At 39.3% G+C, this 18456-nt stretch overlaps 1 protein-coding gene across 1 annotated transcript in view; it reads right to left on the bottom strand.

The window, feature by feature from the left end:
• Positions 1-18456, bottom strand: part of DNAH12 (dynein axonemal heavy chain 12) — a 194923-nt gene that overhangs the window by 110388 nt on the left and 66079 nt on the right. Inside the window, exons 38-44 of the mRNA XM_060239731.1 lie at positions 18259-18425; positions 17438-17693; positions 12175-12474; positions 10066-10244; positions 4175-4367; positions 2410-2571; positions 1286-1480 (exon numbers count right to left, since the gene is read on the bottom strand). Of these exons, the coding sequence (XP_060095714.1) occupies positions 1286-1480; positions 2410-2571; positions 4175-4367; positions 10066-10244; positions 12175-12474; positions 17438-17693; positions 18259-18425 (1452 nt within the window). The remainder of the gene's footprint in view (positions 1-1285; positions 1481-2409; positions 2572-4174; positions 4368-10065; positions 10245-12174; positions 12475-17437; positions 17694-18258; positions 18426-18456) is intronic.

Genomic DNA, 18456 nt, shown 5'->3' with positions numbered 1-18456 from the left:
CATTTTACTGACCTTGGAAGGATAGAAGGTTGAGTCAACCTTGAGCCAGTTACCTGAACCCAGCTTCCGCCGGGAACAAACTCAGGTTGTGAGCAGAGAGCTTGGTCTGCACTCTGTGCACTCTGTGCCATGGGGCTGCTTCAACTTCCTGTAACAACTATTTAATCACTTCCAAATGGGATTGAAGGAGTTCAAAGAACGATTTCATGGTGTCTAAAATTCTCGATTCCCTAGTATTCATTGCGGAAATAATGTCAACTTTGCCCAGGTCAACATTTGTCTGTCAGTTTTCTGGTGAGCTGGTAGCCATATTGTTTTCAGATTGTTGTGGAATTGTCAATGTTTCATGTGGTTTTTCACAATGGTAAAACTATATTATTGAGTGTGATACTTGAGAGTAAAGCCCCCAAAAAATCAATCCCTATTTTTCCATCTGATTTAAAAGTCTGATTTTGGCACCATGCTGGTGTAGGAAAGCAAAAAGGGAGGGAGTGGAGCTAGATATTATGCAGCCATCTTGAATGGTGCACACCATGCCCCCTGATCATTCCCTTTTTAGTTAGAAAATCTGCTTTCAAAGTCTCACAATTAAACTGGATACTGTAAAATGATGCTCTGAGAATTCTATAATAAGCATGTTGTCCATAACTATTCTATTATCCATACAATAGCTATGCTATTATCCTGCAGATTAGCTACTTTGTGATCATTGCTGAGATTTCCATTGTTAAAATTTCCATTCAGAAATTAGGAAAAGACTTACAACATATGAAGCTGGAAATACAAGCATACTGAATTCCAGATACAAGCACCAATCCTGTTCTCAGTGATAAGCAAGTGTGTTTTGAAGTACTGAGATAAATCAAGATGGGTAGCCTAGTTAGTTTGTCTGTAGCAGTAGAAAAGAGAAAAAGTCCAGTAGAGCCTTAAAGATTTAACAAAATTTGTGGCAGGGTATAAGCTTTTGTGAGTCACTGCTCAGTTCTTCAGAGTACTGAGGTTGTCAAAATTCAAGGAGAAAAGGCTTTCAGAACGCCCGGTCCACTATTTATATAATTTTTCTTCACTCTTTTGACATAACTAACATTATATGTGTACAGACCAAAATATATATGTACATACACACATCCAAAACTATGTAAAGGGGAAATCTTTTTTTACAATTATTACAATTTGACAGAAAATGTACCATATATAAGGGTGGCAATATAAATATTAGAAGGTATTGATGAAGGTACAGATGAACTATGTATTTTTTTTCATTTGTTTAATTACACTTACAAACCTGGAACCAGTCAATAGTACAGCAGTTGATAAGTGATGGGAACTGTCTCAGTCGGTTGCGAAAAGCATCACCAATTGGGCTGAAAGCAACCACAACATGGAGATTTTCTTTGCAGCGATTCACAAAGAAAGCAAATAAGGCCAAAGGACTGAGCTCTTCATGTTTACTGCCTGCCTGGGCTACTGCACGAACACCCTAGAAAATAATGGACTCTAATAAATTACACAATTTAAAAATATAATACTGGAAAGTAATTAAACCAATAAATAGAATGTCAGAGCACAACATTATTATATTTCCAAATGAGTGCAAGTTATCTGTCTTCGTATTAAGTATCAGAAAGAAGTACTATTAACATGTGAACAGCTGTCTAATCAAATGTAATAACCTCACTCTGAACAGCAGAATTAGAAATCGTTTTGGTCTATTCCTAATTTTTAATTGTATAGGAACAAGGCTCAATTAAAAATTACCATCTACTCATATTAGCCAATGAAGAAGATTTATCCCAAATAAAACCATAATTATCCTCTTTAGTAATAAATACAGTCCAACCAGTAAATTGATGTTCACAAATCTCCATTTACTGAACAATTGATCAGCAGGCTTGAGAAAGACTTTCAACCCAAAAGGATAGGAGATAAAGAGATTTTGTAATTTCACAGCAATCTTGTTACATAGAGTGTCCCATGGTAGACTGGGACCAAGGTCATAAAATATAGTAATATTAAATATAAAATGGATATTCATTTATGCCTATTTCAAAAGCCATGGTAGGCTTTTTTTTAAACACTGGAACAAGTCAAGAAACAGAAATAAAAATAAAATAAAAGGAAAGCATGAAGCCATGGGAGAGTGTTTGGGCACTTTAAAAGTTATGGGGGGACCCCAATCACTTGTTACAACTACACCACAGGCCCAATCCTGATCAGGCCCTCATGGCAATTTTTAAATAGCTAAGTTATCTTCTAAAATAGTATTGGTGGTCACAGTTTGGCCCTGTGGCCACCATCACGTCCTGTTTGGCCCTCAGCCCTTTGTGAAGGATGAGATAAAAACATACTAAACTGGCAGGTGCTTAAGCATGTGCTTATCATGTTTTAAGAAAATTCTTACAGGGATACCTCCATAACATCCTGTTTTTCATCAGCTGCAAAAATATTTGGTACTTCGCCAGTATTGAGCACACTGTCAACATCTTCCAAAAAGGCTTCTTCTTTAATTTGTGTGTCTGTTATTAGAAATACAGTTTTCAAGCCCTTCATACCTGCACTCTTCAGAAGAGTCTCAAAGCAAAAACAAAATTGAAAAGATTTAATTTTAAAATTTTACACTTAATACTAGGGTGCAAAATCATGGACACATATTTTAACCTGCAATACTTTTATTTTTTTAAGATTTATGAATTGCCCATTCCTTGCTGCAACAGGGTTGTGGGAGACGTACAATAACAATGAAAACATCAAATATAAATAAACAATTAAAAGAATAGTAGTGCTACAGTTCAAAAAGTCAGATGGCAAATTCTGATTGTTTACGTTGCAGACTGCCAGTCATTTCACGGATGTATGTGTGCCGTCCGTGATGTTCCCGTCAGGACATGTGCCACCGCTTCTGGGTCAGTCTCAAGGGCAGGCCACCATAGAGTAAGTTACAGTAGTCTAGCCTGGAGGTGACCATAGCAGTAGTATAGCCTGGAGGTGATCATAGTATGGATTTGTTGTGTCTTGCATTTCAGAAATTACAACACAGCAGACGCTACGGAGGTGATCAGTGGAAGTCCACTGGTCCCCGGATGTAGCTCCGCAAATACGCTCTGCCAATCAAGATCTGTGGCGGGAAGTTTAACTGGCCAGGATTGGACCTGTCCAGGCTGAGGGTTGTTCCGGGGTATGTATATAAGCGGGACCCGGCCCGCATTGCTTTGCTTTGTGATGTACTCGCTAATAAAGCATGTTGCCTTCAACACGTCTTGTCACTCAGTACATTACAGGATTACTGTGGCTAGGTCAGGGACAGGGTGTGAAAAGAAAGAGGCCAATTGCTGAGCCTGGCACAGATGAAAAAAACTGCTAGGCTGGCAATATACGTGGCTTAGGAGTCCATATTCAAGGAGGCATCCAAGATCACTCCCAAACTCTTGAGAGACTGTGCGTTTGTCAATGGCACCCTGTCAAGATCAAGAAGTCTATGATCCAATCCCAAAGCCCTCCCCCCCAATCACAGAATTTCCATTTTAGCTGGATTCAGTTTCATCCTGCTCTGTTTCAACCACTCAACCATGGCTTCCAAACCTGCAGCCAAATTCTGTGGAGCAGTACCCAAGTGACCATCCAATAGCCAATACGGCCAAGTATCCATGCTGATGACATCCAAAGCCAAAACTCTGTACCAGCTGGGCAAGAGGGCGCATGTAGTTGTTAAACAACATTGGAGAAAGAAGCACCCTCCGAGGGCCCCCACATGTTAAGGGGATCTAGAGGACACATTTTCCCACTGTGTTCCTGACCACAGAGAAATGAGGTGAGCCACTGAAAGGTCAACCCCCGAACTCCTATGTCGACAAGGTAGTGGCTCAAAAGATCATAATTGACCATGTTGAATGCTGCCATAAGATCTAATAGCAATAGCAGCACCAATCCGCCTTAATCCAGTTGTCTGTGGAGGTTATCTGCCAAGACGACCAGCATTGTATCCATCCTGTGGCTGGGGCAGAAGCCAGACTGGAATGGATCCAATGCCAATGTATCATTCAGGAACCCCGACAAAAATGCTATGCTTGCGGATTCCATCTAAACTAAAAAGAATTAATAATAACAATACCACCAACAACAATGATGATGATGATGTAACCAGTTCTGACCTAAGTGAACCAACATGGATTTTTACCTTTAGATCTTCCCTCCATTCATTCATACCATAACTTTTAGAGATTTCTGGCTGGAAAATGTTCATTTTTGCCATGGATGTAGCCAAACGAGTCATGGACTGGCGGCCACTTCCTCCCATTCCAACAAGTAAGGCATTACCTCCAGACTGCTTCAGCACACGACATATGCGAGATAAATGTTCCAGTACATATCTATCATAGAAATATAGACATAATGAAAAACTGAAGTATCTATATCTGTGTATATGCAAACTCAACCTTTTCCCCCTGTAGTTCTCTTGGAAATGTACCATGTCCACACTACATTCAAACCATAAAATATATTTTGCAGTCATCCTGAAGTCTTCTTGGACAATTAATTGTATGTGCCTCTGTGATCACAGACACATCATAATGATCTTCCATCATGACCAAAGCCAACACATAGTTCACTCTTGCTCCACCTTGAACCCAGTGTCATGGACAGGTTGTCCTGTAGTTACTGCACCTGTGACTGCCTAGTCCTGCTCTTTCTCTTCCCTTGCAGCAACCAGCTGCTTCTTTGGAAGTCCTAGGAAAGTATCATTTCCCCCTTGTGATCCAGCCCCCTCCCCAGCTTCGAGCTCATTACTTTTTTTTTTTAATTTTAAAGGATTTTTATTGAGAGAAAAAAAAAGGTTTACACACAAAGAATAAAAACAAATTAACACACAAAAAAATAAAAATAAAACAAACACAAATACCACCAACACTGTCAAAAATACAAACACAAAACATTCAAGAACACATCAATGCGCAGTACATTGAAAAACACAGAGCATTCATACCCCTTCAATGCGCAGTACATTCAAAACACAATAAACACAATAACACAATAATAAATCTAACAACTATACAACTACCCACTCAAACACACTAGGAGATGGAGAGGATTTGAAAGACAAAGAAAAAATATTGTTACTCCATGCCAAAACCTTTACTTTTAACCCATTTATATATAGGGTCCCATTCATCCTGACATTTTTGAACATTACCATCTCTTAATCTTGTGGACATTAGATCAGATTCTGCGGCATCCAACAGCTTGTTAATAAATTCATCTCTATTAGGGATTCTGTCGATCTTCCAATACTTGGCATAAAGTATTCTGGCGATAGTAAGTATGTACAGTAACAGTTTCAGTTTTATCATAGGAAAGTTTTGTCTACAAATGTTCAGGAGATACAACTCTGGCACATGATTAATATGTATTTTCAAGATTTTTTGAATCCATAAATTAACTCGGGTCCAGTATTTTCTGGCATCCTTACATTGCCACCAAATGTGAAACAACGACCCTTTAGCTTCTCGGCACTTCCAACATTTGTCTGAATATGTGGGATAGATTTTAGCCAGTCTGTCTGGTGTAAGGTACCATCTATATACCATTTTATATAAATTTTCTTTGAGATCTGCTGGTTTTATTAATTTTAAGTTCTGTTTCCATAGTTTTTCCCATTTATCTAGGGCTATATTGTATCCAAAGTCCTTCAGCCAACGGATCCATGCTTCTTTTACAACTTCATCTTGCATCTTAACTTGGAGTAACCAATCATACACCTTAGAGATTATCTTCTTTTTAGTCTCTAGAATAAGATCTAATTCAATTGGCTTATTCGAAAAACCCTTTTCCTTATCCTTCTGAAATCTTGATTTCAGTTGACACTGTAACCACCAGTTTAGCTTAGAGAGCTCTTCCTCAATCAACTCATTCTGATTATTCAACAGATAGGCGTAATCTTGTGGGTTATCCCAATTATACAAATTAGGATGGGTCAAGGCTTCTATCGGGGATAGCCACTTTGGAGTATAAGTGTAATGTACTTTGATTTCTTCCCAAGTCTTATACAAGGATCTTCTTATTTCATGTCTGAGGAACCGTCGGTCTTTATAGGCGTGTGATACCACATGTAACTATGCCAACCTTCCCCCAGACCCGCGCCCTCGATGGTCAATAATCTTTTATTGTCTAGCTTACACCAGTCTCTTAACCAGGCAATGCAACTAGCCTTATAGTACAGGTTCCAATCCGGAAGGGCAAGACCACCTCTTAGTTTACTGTCTTGTAGAACTTTCAATTTTATTCTGGCCTTCTTGCCTTGCCAAATAAACGTCTTAGTCATAGAATTAAGTTGCTGGAAAAATAATTTGGATAAAATAATTGGGATTGTTTGGAAAAGAAATAAAATTCTTGGAAGAATATTCATTTTTATTGTAGCGATTCTGCCTAAAAGCGATATTTTAAGGTCTTTCCAGTTAGTTAAATCATTGCAGATTTCTTTCAATATTTTTTCATAGTTGTCTCTATACAAAGTCTTTGAGTCACTTGTCAAATGAATTCCGAGATATTTTATCTTTTTTTCATGCTTAAATCCTGAAAGTTGTTCTAAAGATTCAATTTGGGCTTTCACCATATTTTTCGCTAAAATTTTAGTCTTGGAAACATTCAGTTTAAAACCAGATATTTCTCCAAATTCTCTCAATTTTTGTTTCAAAAAAACTATCGAAGAAATGGGTTGTTCCAATGTAAATACTAAATCGTCCGCAAACACCAACGTCTTGAATTCTACGTTGTTTATTCTAGTTCCTTGAATTTGGGGATCTTCTCTAATCTTCTTGATTAATGGTTCTAACGTCAAAATGAAGAGCAAGGGAGATAACGGGCATCCCTGCCTAGTACCTTGTTCTATTTCTATTGAGTCGGACATCACTCCATTGAAGCTCACTTTCGCTGCCTGTTTCGAGTAAACCGCTTCGACCATTCTGCGATATCTTTCACCACAACCAATCGCCGCCAATGTAACTTTAATAAAGTTCCAGTTAACATTGTCAAACGCTTTTTCCGCATCCACTAGGATACCTGCAAATTCTTTATCAGGGTGATCCCTGTAATATTCAATCGCATTTAAAAGTAGCCTCACATTCTGGTTCATTAATCGTCCTGGAACAAAGCCCGTTTGGTCTTCATGAATTAAGCCAGCTATTACTTTCTTTAATCTGTTTGCTAATATTGCTGCAAAGATCTTATAGTCGCTATTCAAGAGTGAAATTGGTCTATAATTTTTAATTTCCGATGCATCAGTCCCTTCTTTATGAATGAGCATAATCAGAGCTTCTTTCCAAGAATCTGGGATCTCGCCTGTATTATAGGTGTTCTCAATTACTTTCTTGAAGGGTATCAATAATAAATCTTCAAAGGCTCTGAAAAACTCAATCGGAAGGCCATCTGGACCTGGAGTCTTGTTACTTTTTTGAGTTCTAATCACATCAACAATTTCCTGGATTGAGATGGGGTTCTCCAAACTTGCTTGTTGTTCCCTTGTTAATTGTCTCATTTCAGCTCCCTTTATATAATCTTGTTTTAGCTGTACGATCTTTTGCTCCTTATACAAATTCCGATAAAAATTTTGAATAATGTCTTTCATTTGAGAATTTTGAAACACGTCCTCCTTAACTTCATTTTTCAGCATTTTTATAATCTTCTTCTCCTTTTCCTTCTTCAGTCTATAGGCCAGCCATCTGCTCACTTTATTAGCATTTTCAAAATAATTTTGTCTTGTCCATTTTAATTTCTTCTCAATTTCTTCTGCCAAAAGAATATTTATCTGGTGTTGGATCGAGATAATTTTGGCCTTTACCTCCCTTGGGTTACTAGTTTTCTGTTGTTTCTCATAATGCCTCAATTTTATTATAAGTTCATTATAAGATTTTCTTTGTTCTCTCTTCCTCTTCGTTGAATACCTGATAGCAACTCCTCTGAAAGCTCATTACTTTTTTATGACTGGTGTAACCTCTGCTCTGGCCTGCATGAAGCACAAGCCAGAATTAAGACTGCCAGAAAAAACAACTTCAGATATGCAGATGATACACTCTAATTGCAGAAAGTGAAGAGGACCTAAAAAGCCTCTTGCTAAGGGTGAAAGAGAAGAGTGAAAAAGTTGGTTTGAAACTCAACATCAAAAAGACTAAGATCATGGCATCTAGCCCCATTACTCCTTGGTAAATAGAAGGGGAAGACATGGAAGTAGTGACAGACTTCACATACTTGGGATCCAAGTTCACTGTAGATGGTGAATGCACCCATGAAATTAAAAGATGCCTGTTTTTTGGGAGGAAAGCTATGGCAAACGTAGGCAGCATAATAAAAAGTAAAGACATCACACTGCCAACAAAAATCTGTATAGTCAAAGCAATGACATTCCCAGTAGTAATGTATGGCTGTGAGAAGCGGATCATAAGGAAGGCCAAGAACTGAAGAACAGATGCTTTCGAAATGTGATGCTGGAGAAGATGCTTGAGAGTCCTTTGGACAGAAAGGAGATCAAATCAGTCAAATCAACCCTGCCTGTTCCCTGAAAGGTCAGATACTGAAACTGAAGCTCAAATACTTTGGCCACCAAAAGAGAAGGGAGCGCTCACTGGAGAAGACTCTGATGCTGGAAAAGACTGAAGGTGCATCTTGGATTTTTATGGTTGGAAATGTATGGAATTGTTTTTATTGTATATTCTGTTTTTTAGTATTCTGTGTGGTTTTTAACTGTTGTTAGCCATCCTGAGCCCGTTACGGAAGGGCGAGATATAAATGTGAAAAAAATAAATAAATAAGGTAAAATAAGAAGGGGACGGCAAAGGATGAGATGGTTAGACAGTGTTATTGATGCAACAAACATGAATTTGAATGAACAGGATGATGGTGTAAGATAGAAGGGCTTGGCGTGATGTGATCCATGGGGTCGCAAAGAGTTGGACTATGCAACTGAACAACAAAATCTCTACTCTGTCTTCATGCTCTTCCAGACTTTCTCCATCTGGAGCTGTCTTCTCTGGCTTCTCCTGCACTCCACACTGGCTGTCTTGCAGCCCTCCAGGTTCTCTGGAGAGCCTATCACTGCATCAAAGTCTCTGTCACCAGGAGCTGCATGCCCACTGACCAGCTCGGTGTTGGGCTTGGTATAGATGCACCTGGCCAGCTAGCTGATGCAGCAGTCATTCTAACAGTGGCTGGAATCACTGGCAGGCTGGGCTGTGGCTACTGTGTGCCAATGTGTTCAGCCCCTTCTGAGAGCAGGTAGGAAGGGCTGGGTGGAACTAGAGAGTACCACAAGAGCTAGGCATCACACCAGCTATTAATTAATACTTGTAATAATTACCTATGCTAGCAGCAGGACAACAAAACTGTGCCATTCACAGAGAACACTGGACTTGTTCTTTGCCCTCCAGGAAACATGGAATTTGGGCACTTAGGCATCAGTTAAAGGACAGGGGTAGGAAATAAACAAAGAGGGAGGGTAAATTATCCTATTTAAGTCTTCAACAGCTTCAAGATCCTAGATAGGGAGTTCATGGCATGTATTCCCAATCCAAATTCCCCACCCATCCCTACAAGTACAGAGTACTATAACCTTTTAAAGATCTGACTCTTTTGGAGCTAAACAGAATAGTAAAGATTAAATAGGCATATTTCCTTCTCCAAGAATAAATTGTGAAGGGGATGGAGACATAACAATTTTTAGTATCTTGAGATATACATGCCTGTATGAATGTATGTAAAATTAGGGTTAAGGTGTATTTCCTGGCTCCAATCTCCTCCTCTCCCAGAATAAAAAAAGACAGGAAAAAATATTGCCCCTCTGCAAAATACTGCTCAGGTTCAGGGCTAGATGAGCAGCTTCCTGTCCATTAACCCCTGAAGCTCAGAGCCTGGGCAACTGTGCAACAGTATAAAGGAAGCTGCTCAGGTCACCCTGAACATAAGTACTGTTAATCAATCTCTGAAGAAACAAACAAAAAATTGCTCTAAATGGGAATAAACTGGATAACGCCCCCAAACAGAGAATCATGTAAATATACTAATAAGTAATAGTCGATGCACCTGAAAATTACTAAGTTCATTCTTGATTTGTGTGTTTGGTTATATTCATCTAAGCAAACCTCCACAATATCACTGAACACTTGCACATTTGGAATTTCAATGTAAAGTCTTTCATCGCCTTCAAGGTCAGGATTCATGTAGTCTCCAAAGAGCAGGTTCCTCATATTTTCTTCAGTTACCTGTTAGCCAAACATAAATAGCTTATAATAGTGTTGCATAATAAATTTGTATGTGTACAATTCTATAAGGCAGATGTAAGACCACATTACTCCACTTCAGGAATAGTAGTAAGAATCCACTTAATGCTCTGAGAGCACCTGATGCTGCAACAGTGTTGCAGCCAAATGAGTGTGAATCTGATTAATCTCTTGGATAGTAGGTCATTAAGAAGAGGATATTGCTACAGCTGATAGTATACTGGAATGGATCAAACCAATCGCAAAAACAGCAAAAGCATAAACAAGACAGAGAGCACAGACACTTTAACAAGGCAGGAATCACTGCATACTGACTCTCCAGGTATGCAGAAAAGTGTAACTTTAAATTAACCAAAATGAAAAAGGAGACATGACTTAAGGTCTGCCCTACCAGGATCATTTATTGAGTTGCTGTACCCCTGAGCTATTCTACAGCTACATGAAGCCATTAGAGCTTGGTCACCTGAAGATGAAAGAATTATCAGTATGAGCATGATATCTAACTACGTTTCTTCCCTTCAGCAAACTCAAGTGAGGAAGGAAATGTTGTGGGCAGATATGTAATGGGCAGGAGAGGGTCCTGAAGCTGGATCCAGAAAAGAATGAGGGACCTGAAGCTGGATCCAGATAAAACTCAAGTTTTCTGAGACAAAAAAGGTAAACAGGGAGTGAAGGCTTTTAGTCAGTGAGGCACTCCTTCAAAGGCATAGTATGATCATAGCTTAATGCAAAGATAGTTAACTTCTAGCACAAATGCCAAGCAGCAGGAAATGACCCTTTTGCTCAGTATACAGGGCTGGTTCTCTGTATAAATATCTGGCAAGCCCCTGAAGTGCTCACTGTGGTGCATGGGCTTGGTTTGGTCCCAGTATACACAGCCAACTGCAACCCTTATCTCATTCCTCTCCTTTGTTTCCCAGCACACCAGCATCTTCACAGAAAAATGTTGTTTTTTATGGCACTCAATTAAAAATGTTCTCTAACAATACTCTTGGATCCATGTTTCCAAGCATTCACAATGTTTTTAATCAGGGGTCGTTTTGTTGAAAAATAGGTGGTGGAGCTCATCCAGGGATTGTTATGCAGCTGCACATACTATTCAATGGACAAGGAGGTGGAACTCTCAGAAAGGTTCAGGAGCTGTGCTCCTGAGAGCTCCCACTGAATTTGAGGCCTGCTTTTAATAATTTGAATTTGATTTGCTAGAATTACCCTGAAAAAAAATGAGGCTTGGCCACTTACCTGTACTCTGAAAGCATCCAGATTAATTCCTTCTATGCACTTTCCAAGGAATTTAGGTATGTTAGGAAACAAACTAGAGCAGCTTTACAGAAAATATATCTCACCAGCATAAAAATAACTCATTTGCAAGAACAATTCTGGAGTGGATCAAAGACTATGGAACTCAGTCTCTGCAGTCACTTGTTTAGCACCTAATATTGAACTTTAGACGTCAAACAAATATTTTTTTTAAAAAAATTATCCAAATATTTGGAAATAATACATATTTTAGTTGGTTCTATTACTCTCACCTGTTTTTAATTAAAGAAAATCATCTTGTAATCTTTGTTTCAACAGTTTCTTCTTACAGCTACTATCATAATTAAGCTTTTTTTTCTTAGGACCATATTAATTTTGTTAAGACCATCTATTATTGCATTTGTACCACAGCTCTACTGATTTTCTTTGTATTTTCTCCCCCCCCCCCACCAACTGCCTAAAGAACTGTGATTATGAGTTGATGTAAAATGTTCTTAAAATATAAACTAAACTTCAACCAACTTGCACATTATCATGTGGCATGACGACAGATTTTAATGTTTTGTTCTTTTCCCAATAAAGTTAATTAACTGACCTGAGTATAGCTGAGACAAAGAGAAAGAATTTTGTAACAAATAATGAAATTACTTACAGGTGCATTTGATTCTCTCAGATGTGTAAATACTCCATCAAATGATTCTTTGAAATGTTCTTTCACAATTTCTCTTACTAGCTTGAACAACCAAGCTCTATCTGTGTCGTCCACAAGGCGGTCATAAAATACTCGAAATACTTCATGCACAAAGAGACGAATCATTGTTTGTTTGCTTAGAATAGAATCCCTCTTAACAAGCAAACAGCCCAGAATCACGCGTGAAAAGTCACGTAGATTGAATGTATAATGGGATTTTGCTGGTGTTGGCAATAGATTTTGCATTGCCTTCTTATATACCTAAAGCATTGGAAAGAAAATAAATAAAACTCTTCAGATAGAAGCTCCAAATAATTTTGTACATTTAGCTGTGCAATCCTAAGCAAAGGTGCCCCTTTTAAGGTCACTGATTTTAATGAATTTAAGTTTGCACAGTGAATACATCCAAGAATCCTATGCTTCTCAGCTTGGGTGAATAATTTGGGCATTGGACGGGATCCATCTGGGGGGAGAGGCTCCCCTTGTTTGGGAGACTTTCTTAAATGGTCTTGGGGGTGGCGCCATACAGATGCATGCCCAGCTTTTGGTTGGATCTCATCACCAGGTGGGAAAGAAAACCACTCACTGGATTGATCCTGAGGCTTGCCACTCCAGGTTTTCTCCCTAAGGAGGCAGGTGGGGGAATGGGGAGAAATTGGGTGGCAGTGGCAGTCAGGTGTCCCAATGCTGGATTGATCCCTATGCTACACCAATGTTCCTGTGGTTATAGTTAGTAAAAGCTGTGACTTGTTTTTCTCCAGTCATGTATTTGGCATTGTTGTTTCCCTTGCCATCACTCCCTTCTCAATCCCTAGGTTCACAATCAGAGATGGACTGGCCATTAAGGCCACCAAGAATAGTTCTCATTGGCTGGTTGCCTAGGGGACTACCCCGAATCTAGTGGGGCCACCCAAGAGCTTGGAAGGAAACAGATATTCTGATTTCCCCCCAATGCAAAACTTGTCACCGCATCCCACCAGGGATGCAGGGAGCTGTTTCCCTGAGAAGGAGGAGATCAGAAAATCAGTTCCCCAGGTAGAAGCTGGTGTTCTGATCTCTCCATTCCTCAACCCAGTAAGATTACTGCTGTGTCCCAGCCAGGGGTTGTTTTGTAGAAAAACAGATGGTGAAGCTCTTTAGCATATGCCACCCCCAACCCCACCCAAAAGCAACCTGATGCAAGAAAGGAGAGCCCTGACTGAGTGAGGCCTGCTTGAGCTGGTTAGAGATCCATCCAGCCCAAACAGGTCTCACTCACCTGGGGCTCTCCTTGGCTACCCTCCCCCCCAGTCAAAAGGCCAGCAAGCCACCTGCTGCCCAAAATCACATAAGAAATGGAGAAAGGGTGGCACGGGCTTCTCCAGGAGTTAAAGAAGGGCTGCTGGGTGTGTGGCAAAGCTCCTGGTGGCTGCCTGCCCACTCTCCTAATCCAGGGATTACTATGCAGCTGCACCTATGATGATGATGATGATGATACTGGATTTATATCCTGCCCTCCACTCCGAATTTCATAGTCTCAGAGTGGCTCACAATCTCCTTTATCTTTCTCCTCCACAAAAGACACCCTGTGAGGTGGGTGGGGCTGAGAGGGCTCTTACAGCAGCTGCTCTTTCAAGGACAACCTCTGCCAGAGCTATGGTTAATTCGAGGCCATTCCAGCAGGTGCAAGTGAAGGAGTGGGGAATCAAACTCGGTTCTCCCAGATAAGAGTCCGCACACTTAACCACTACACCAAACTGGCTCTATTCCTACTATGCAATGGACAAAGTAGGCAAGTAGGGAGGAGGAGGGGAGCTGTCAGAAAGGTTCAGGAGCTATGCTCCTGTGAGCTCCTGCTGAATTCAAGGCCTGGTCCCAGCAGAGATGCAATAAGAAGTCCCCTGGCTGGAACACAGCAGTAATCTTACTGGGTTGAGGAATGGAGAGATTAGAACACCAGCTTTCAGCTGGGGACTGATTCCTCCCTCACCAGGGAATTGCATGCTGAGTTCCTGCTGGGATGTGGTGTGAGTTGTTTAGCTTGAATGAAATGCATTATTTGGGTTTCCACCTGTTGGCAGAGTAATTAACACAGCAATGGTGCACTACTTGATTAAAGAGTAGATAAAGGTTTACTTAGGAACTAATATACTTGATAGTAAAGAGGAGAGACAAAGATAGGTTCCTAACTACATTTCTAGCTGTGTGTGAGAGAGAGACCGAGTGTGAAACTTCTGAGAAGGAAGAGGAAATTGCCCTAAAGTGCAGCAATCTGGAATGATACTTATCATAGAATCATAGAGCTGGAAGGGACCTCCAGGGTCATCTAGTCCAATCCACTGCACAATGCAAGGAACTTACAAATACCTCCCCCTTAATAGGAAAGAAGGTGCTGACTTCACTATCCCATCTAATTGTCTTCTTGCTGCCCCCAACAGAGTCCACTTCTCTGCAAATCAGACATTACCATTTTATCACTTTCTTCTTTGTCTTCAAAGCATAAAATCAGGTCATCCACACAAGTCAGAATATGTCCATTTGTTGTTCCTATATTTTCTTCATACTTCTGAGAGTATCCTTTAGCAACCAATCTGGCATTGTATCTTTGTATTTTCCCTTCTGCATCATGCTTGGTTTTGAAGATCCACTTGCATTCTACTGCTCTCTACCCTGGACACAGTTCTGTGTCTATGTTTGGTTCCTGATCAGAGATTCAATCTCTTTTTCTGCAGCTTTTCTCCATTTTTCTGCTTCTTTGGCAGGCATTCTTGCTATGTCTTCCGATGTGGAAGGCTTAGGAATAGCTTCTGCCTTTGCTAGATAAACAAGTCTTCTTGGTGGTACTTCTTTGTTTGATCTGATTGATCACACTTGGTTCTATAACCGCTTCTGGTTCTCTAGGTTCCATAGGTGTGTAGTCCATAGTGCGCAGATGTGCTTTTTCTATTTGCTGTGCTTAATTTTTTCTCTGTTGGTGTAGATCCACCTTCTCCATGTCACTCAACTTCTCCCTTTCATCAATATAGACCACACTGCAGATCTTAACTGTTTCTGCTTCTGGATCAAGGATTCTGTATCCTTTGCATCCCAGTGCATAGCTGACAAAATGCCTTCTGCGGCTCTAACACCCAACTTGGTCTGCTTTTCCTTATAAAAGTATTTCTCTTTCAGGATAGTGTATCAGAATAAGGTTTTTGTATTGACATACTCAAACAAGGGATATTAGCTGTTTATCTCATTACATATATGAAACCATCTTCACTATATTTCAATGTATTTTTTCCTAATGGCAAACTAGAATGATGTATATATTTATGTTACACGTTAAAAGGTAGATTAGTTGAACAGGAAAAACTTCTGCGAAAGAAATGCTCTCATGTTGACCCAGGTTTATTAGCAATAGAATAATTAACAGGCATTCTCAGATTCTGACATGTTACTGTTTTATGGTTTCCCAAGCTAATGCAACCCAGATCAAAGGTTTTCTGAATTTGTTAATTTTACTATTCTGCTATTGGATTTTAACTTTGTAACACTTTGCATTCCAAACCCCACCAGCTATATATGGCTTTGCTTACTGTACCTCATTCCTCGTCTGAAGAAGTGTGCATGCACACGAAAGTTTACGTTCTGAATAAAACTAAGTTGATCTTAAAGGTGCAATCGACTCCTATTTTGTTCTACTACTTCTGACCAACACGGCTGCCTACTTGGATCTATCTTCTGGGAAAGAAATGCCCTTATTTTGACCCAGGCTTATTAGCAATAGATTAACAGACATTCTCACATTCTGACATGCTACTGTTTTATTGGTTTCCCACACTAATGCAACCCAGATTAAAGGTTTTCTGAACTTCTTAATTTTACTATTCTGCTATTGGATTTTAATTTTGTACCACTTTGCATTCTAAACCCCACAAGCTATATGTAGCTCTGCTTACAGGAAGGAAGGAGGAGGAAATTGCCCTAAGAGTAGCAATTGGGAGACAGACAAGAAACAGCACTTAATAGGAGAGAAGGTGCTGACCTTATTATCCTATCTAATTTTCTTCTTGCTGCCCTGGTCAGGGTCTTCTTCTTTGCATATCACACATTGCCTTTTCTAACACTAACTCCTTAGGAAAATCTTGAAATGGGTGAAAAATGGGACACCACATTTCAAGACATGTTTCAATCAAGTTGTCTTCGTCAGATACAAGATCACAGTCTTTGGGGCACTTTACCATTTCTTATAGCAGTTAAGAACAAAATCAATATTTCTCCATTCAGAGTTCTCTAATAGCACAAAGCTAAAATTGCATATATAACTGCATCCTTCAATATCAGTTATTTTGGACTTAAGGCTCTTGTTTTTCATTGCATTTCAGTTAATTTGTTGGGTTTCTGAAGCTCTTATCCTCTGAAGAAATTTGAGGGGATATCCATATCAAGCAGTTAATACAGATGAACTGTGAAACTCTTAACTCATTTATCTAGAAATGAAGGAAAACTGGCCCTTGAAAATGTTTGGGTATCCTCCAATCTCTTTCTTAAAAGCCATAAAATTACTCCGGTATTTGATAGCTTCTGGATCTATTTGCTACTGCTGCATATGTACAGGATTACTGGGTGCTTTTGGGTGAAGACTCCATAGGAATATGTGACCTTGTGACTGTCACTTCCATTATACCTGCATGTACTCTTTTTTATTATTGTGATCTGTCAACATGTCTTGATTGCAATCAAAGGTTTGGATCCAATCATCCACCAGCTGACACTGACAGTCCAATATGTATGTATCCTAAATTAACTGCAAACTTGGTTGCTTTTTCTTCAGTTTTATAAGCTTTTCTGTCACTGGATGATAGGGGTTTTTTCTTAGAACAGCAGAAACCTAGTTAACGTGAGGCCATGTATCCTATGAGTCCCTCCAAATAATCCTGTTTTGAAACGTGTTTGTGAGCATGATGTTTGATCTTTGGAGCCCTCATAGAAAAGTCAGCCGCAGGTCTACAAGAAGCAAAGAGAACTTATCTGAACCATTATAACATTGCCCTACTTTCCCAGATTTACAAGTTAAACTAATTATATATAGTTCCTAGGATACATTCAAGAAGTCAGCAACCACCTTGCTGAAGCAGAACAAATATTTAATTAATAACTAGATGAGAGTTCTATTTATATATATATCCATGATGGAAGACAGGTGGAATAAAAATGTAATAAAAACATAAGCAGAACTGCCATTTAGATATTTGCATCTTACCTCCATAGTACCACTGACGATTTGATTTCCAACTGTGAAATATTCAGGTGCAAATTCATTGACTCTGAGATAAAAAGAAACAACTGTAGAGAAAATTCGGACCATTGTTTCATCACTAAACGAATTAATGGTGCAAATGTTGAAATGTCTTAGGAAACGAGGTGTGACTGGATTTCTTCCACCACCCGGTGGGCCCATGGCAGCTATCAGTTGTACATCAACTAGTACGATTTTATTTGTGTCTTTTAGATCATACCTTCAAAACAAATATAAACATGCTAATCAGACAATTATAAACATAACAAGGCAGACATGCACTTTAGTACTTCTGCACTTAGGAATATCATAGATTCTGATCCTGCTGAGATAAATAGGAGAACAGACACATGAACTCACTGGGATTCCATATAAACTGAAGGCCTAACTACCTATGTTTTATTTCATTAATCATTTTACTATATGATCTGCAAGGATTACTTAAAAATTAATATGATTTATTTTAGGTAAGAGTGAGAGATTGATATTATGAAAACCATCAGACTGGAATTATTTTATCCAGTATTTACAAACTCAGTTCGAAACATAAAGAAATGAAAAACCAAAGCTTTACTTTTGATAATGTACACTGAAAAGAGCTTTAGTTTCAAAACTAAATATTTCTGATAGCTTTTGACAGCTTGAATTTAACCAAGGCTTTTTTTGAGCAGGAATGCAATTCTGGCTGGTTAAATGCCAGGGGGTGTGGCCTAATATGCAAATGAGTTTTGGTGGGCTTTTTAATACAACCCCCCCCCAAAAAAAATTTAAACATAAATATTTACCAAACCCTATGGTCAAAAAACTGCCGTAGAAGTTCAATAGGAGGCTGAGCTCCATATTGTTCCAATGCAGGCATATTCATATCGTCTACAAAGATGATACACTTTTTACCCATTGGAGGGCCAAATATTCCTTTGCGTCTTTTATCCAGCCTGGCCATAATGATGTTCTAAAACACAAAAGAAGAGCATTTTTTCTCA

The sequence above is a fragment of the Heteronotia binoei genome, chromosome 5 (genome assembly GCF_032191835.1).
Source record: "Heteronotia binoei isolate CCM8104 ecotype False Entrance Well chromosome 5, APGP_CSIRO_Hbin_v1, whole genome shotgun sequence".
NCBI classification, from domain to species: Eukaryota; Metazoa; Chordata; class Lepidosauria; order Squamata; family Gekkonidae; genus Heteronotia; species Heteronotia binoei.
This window is presented reverse-complemented; position numbering and strand designations above follow the sequence as displayed.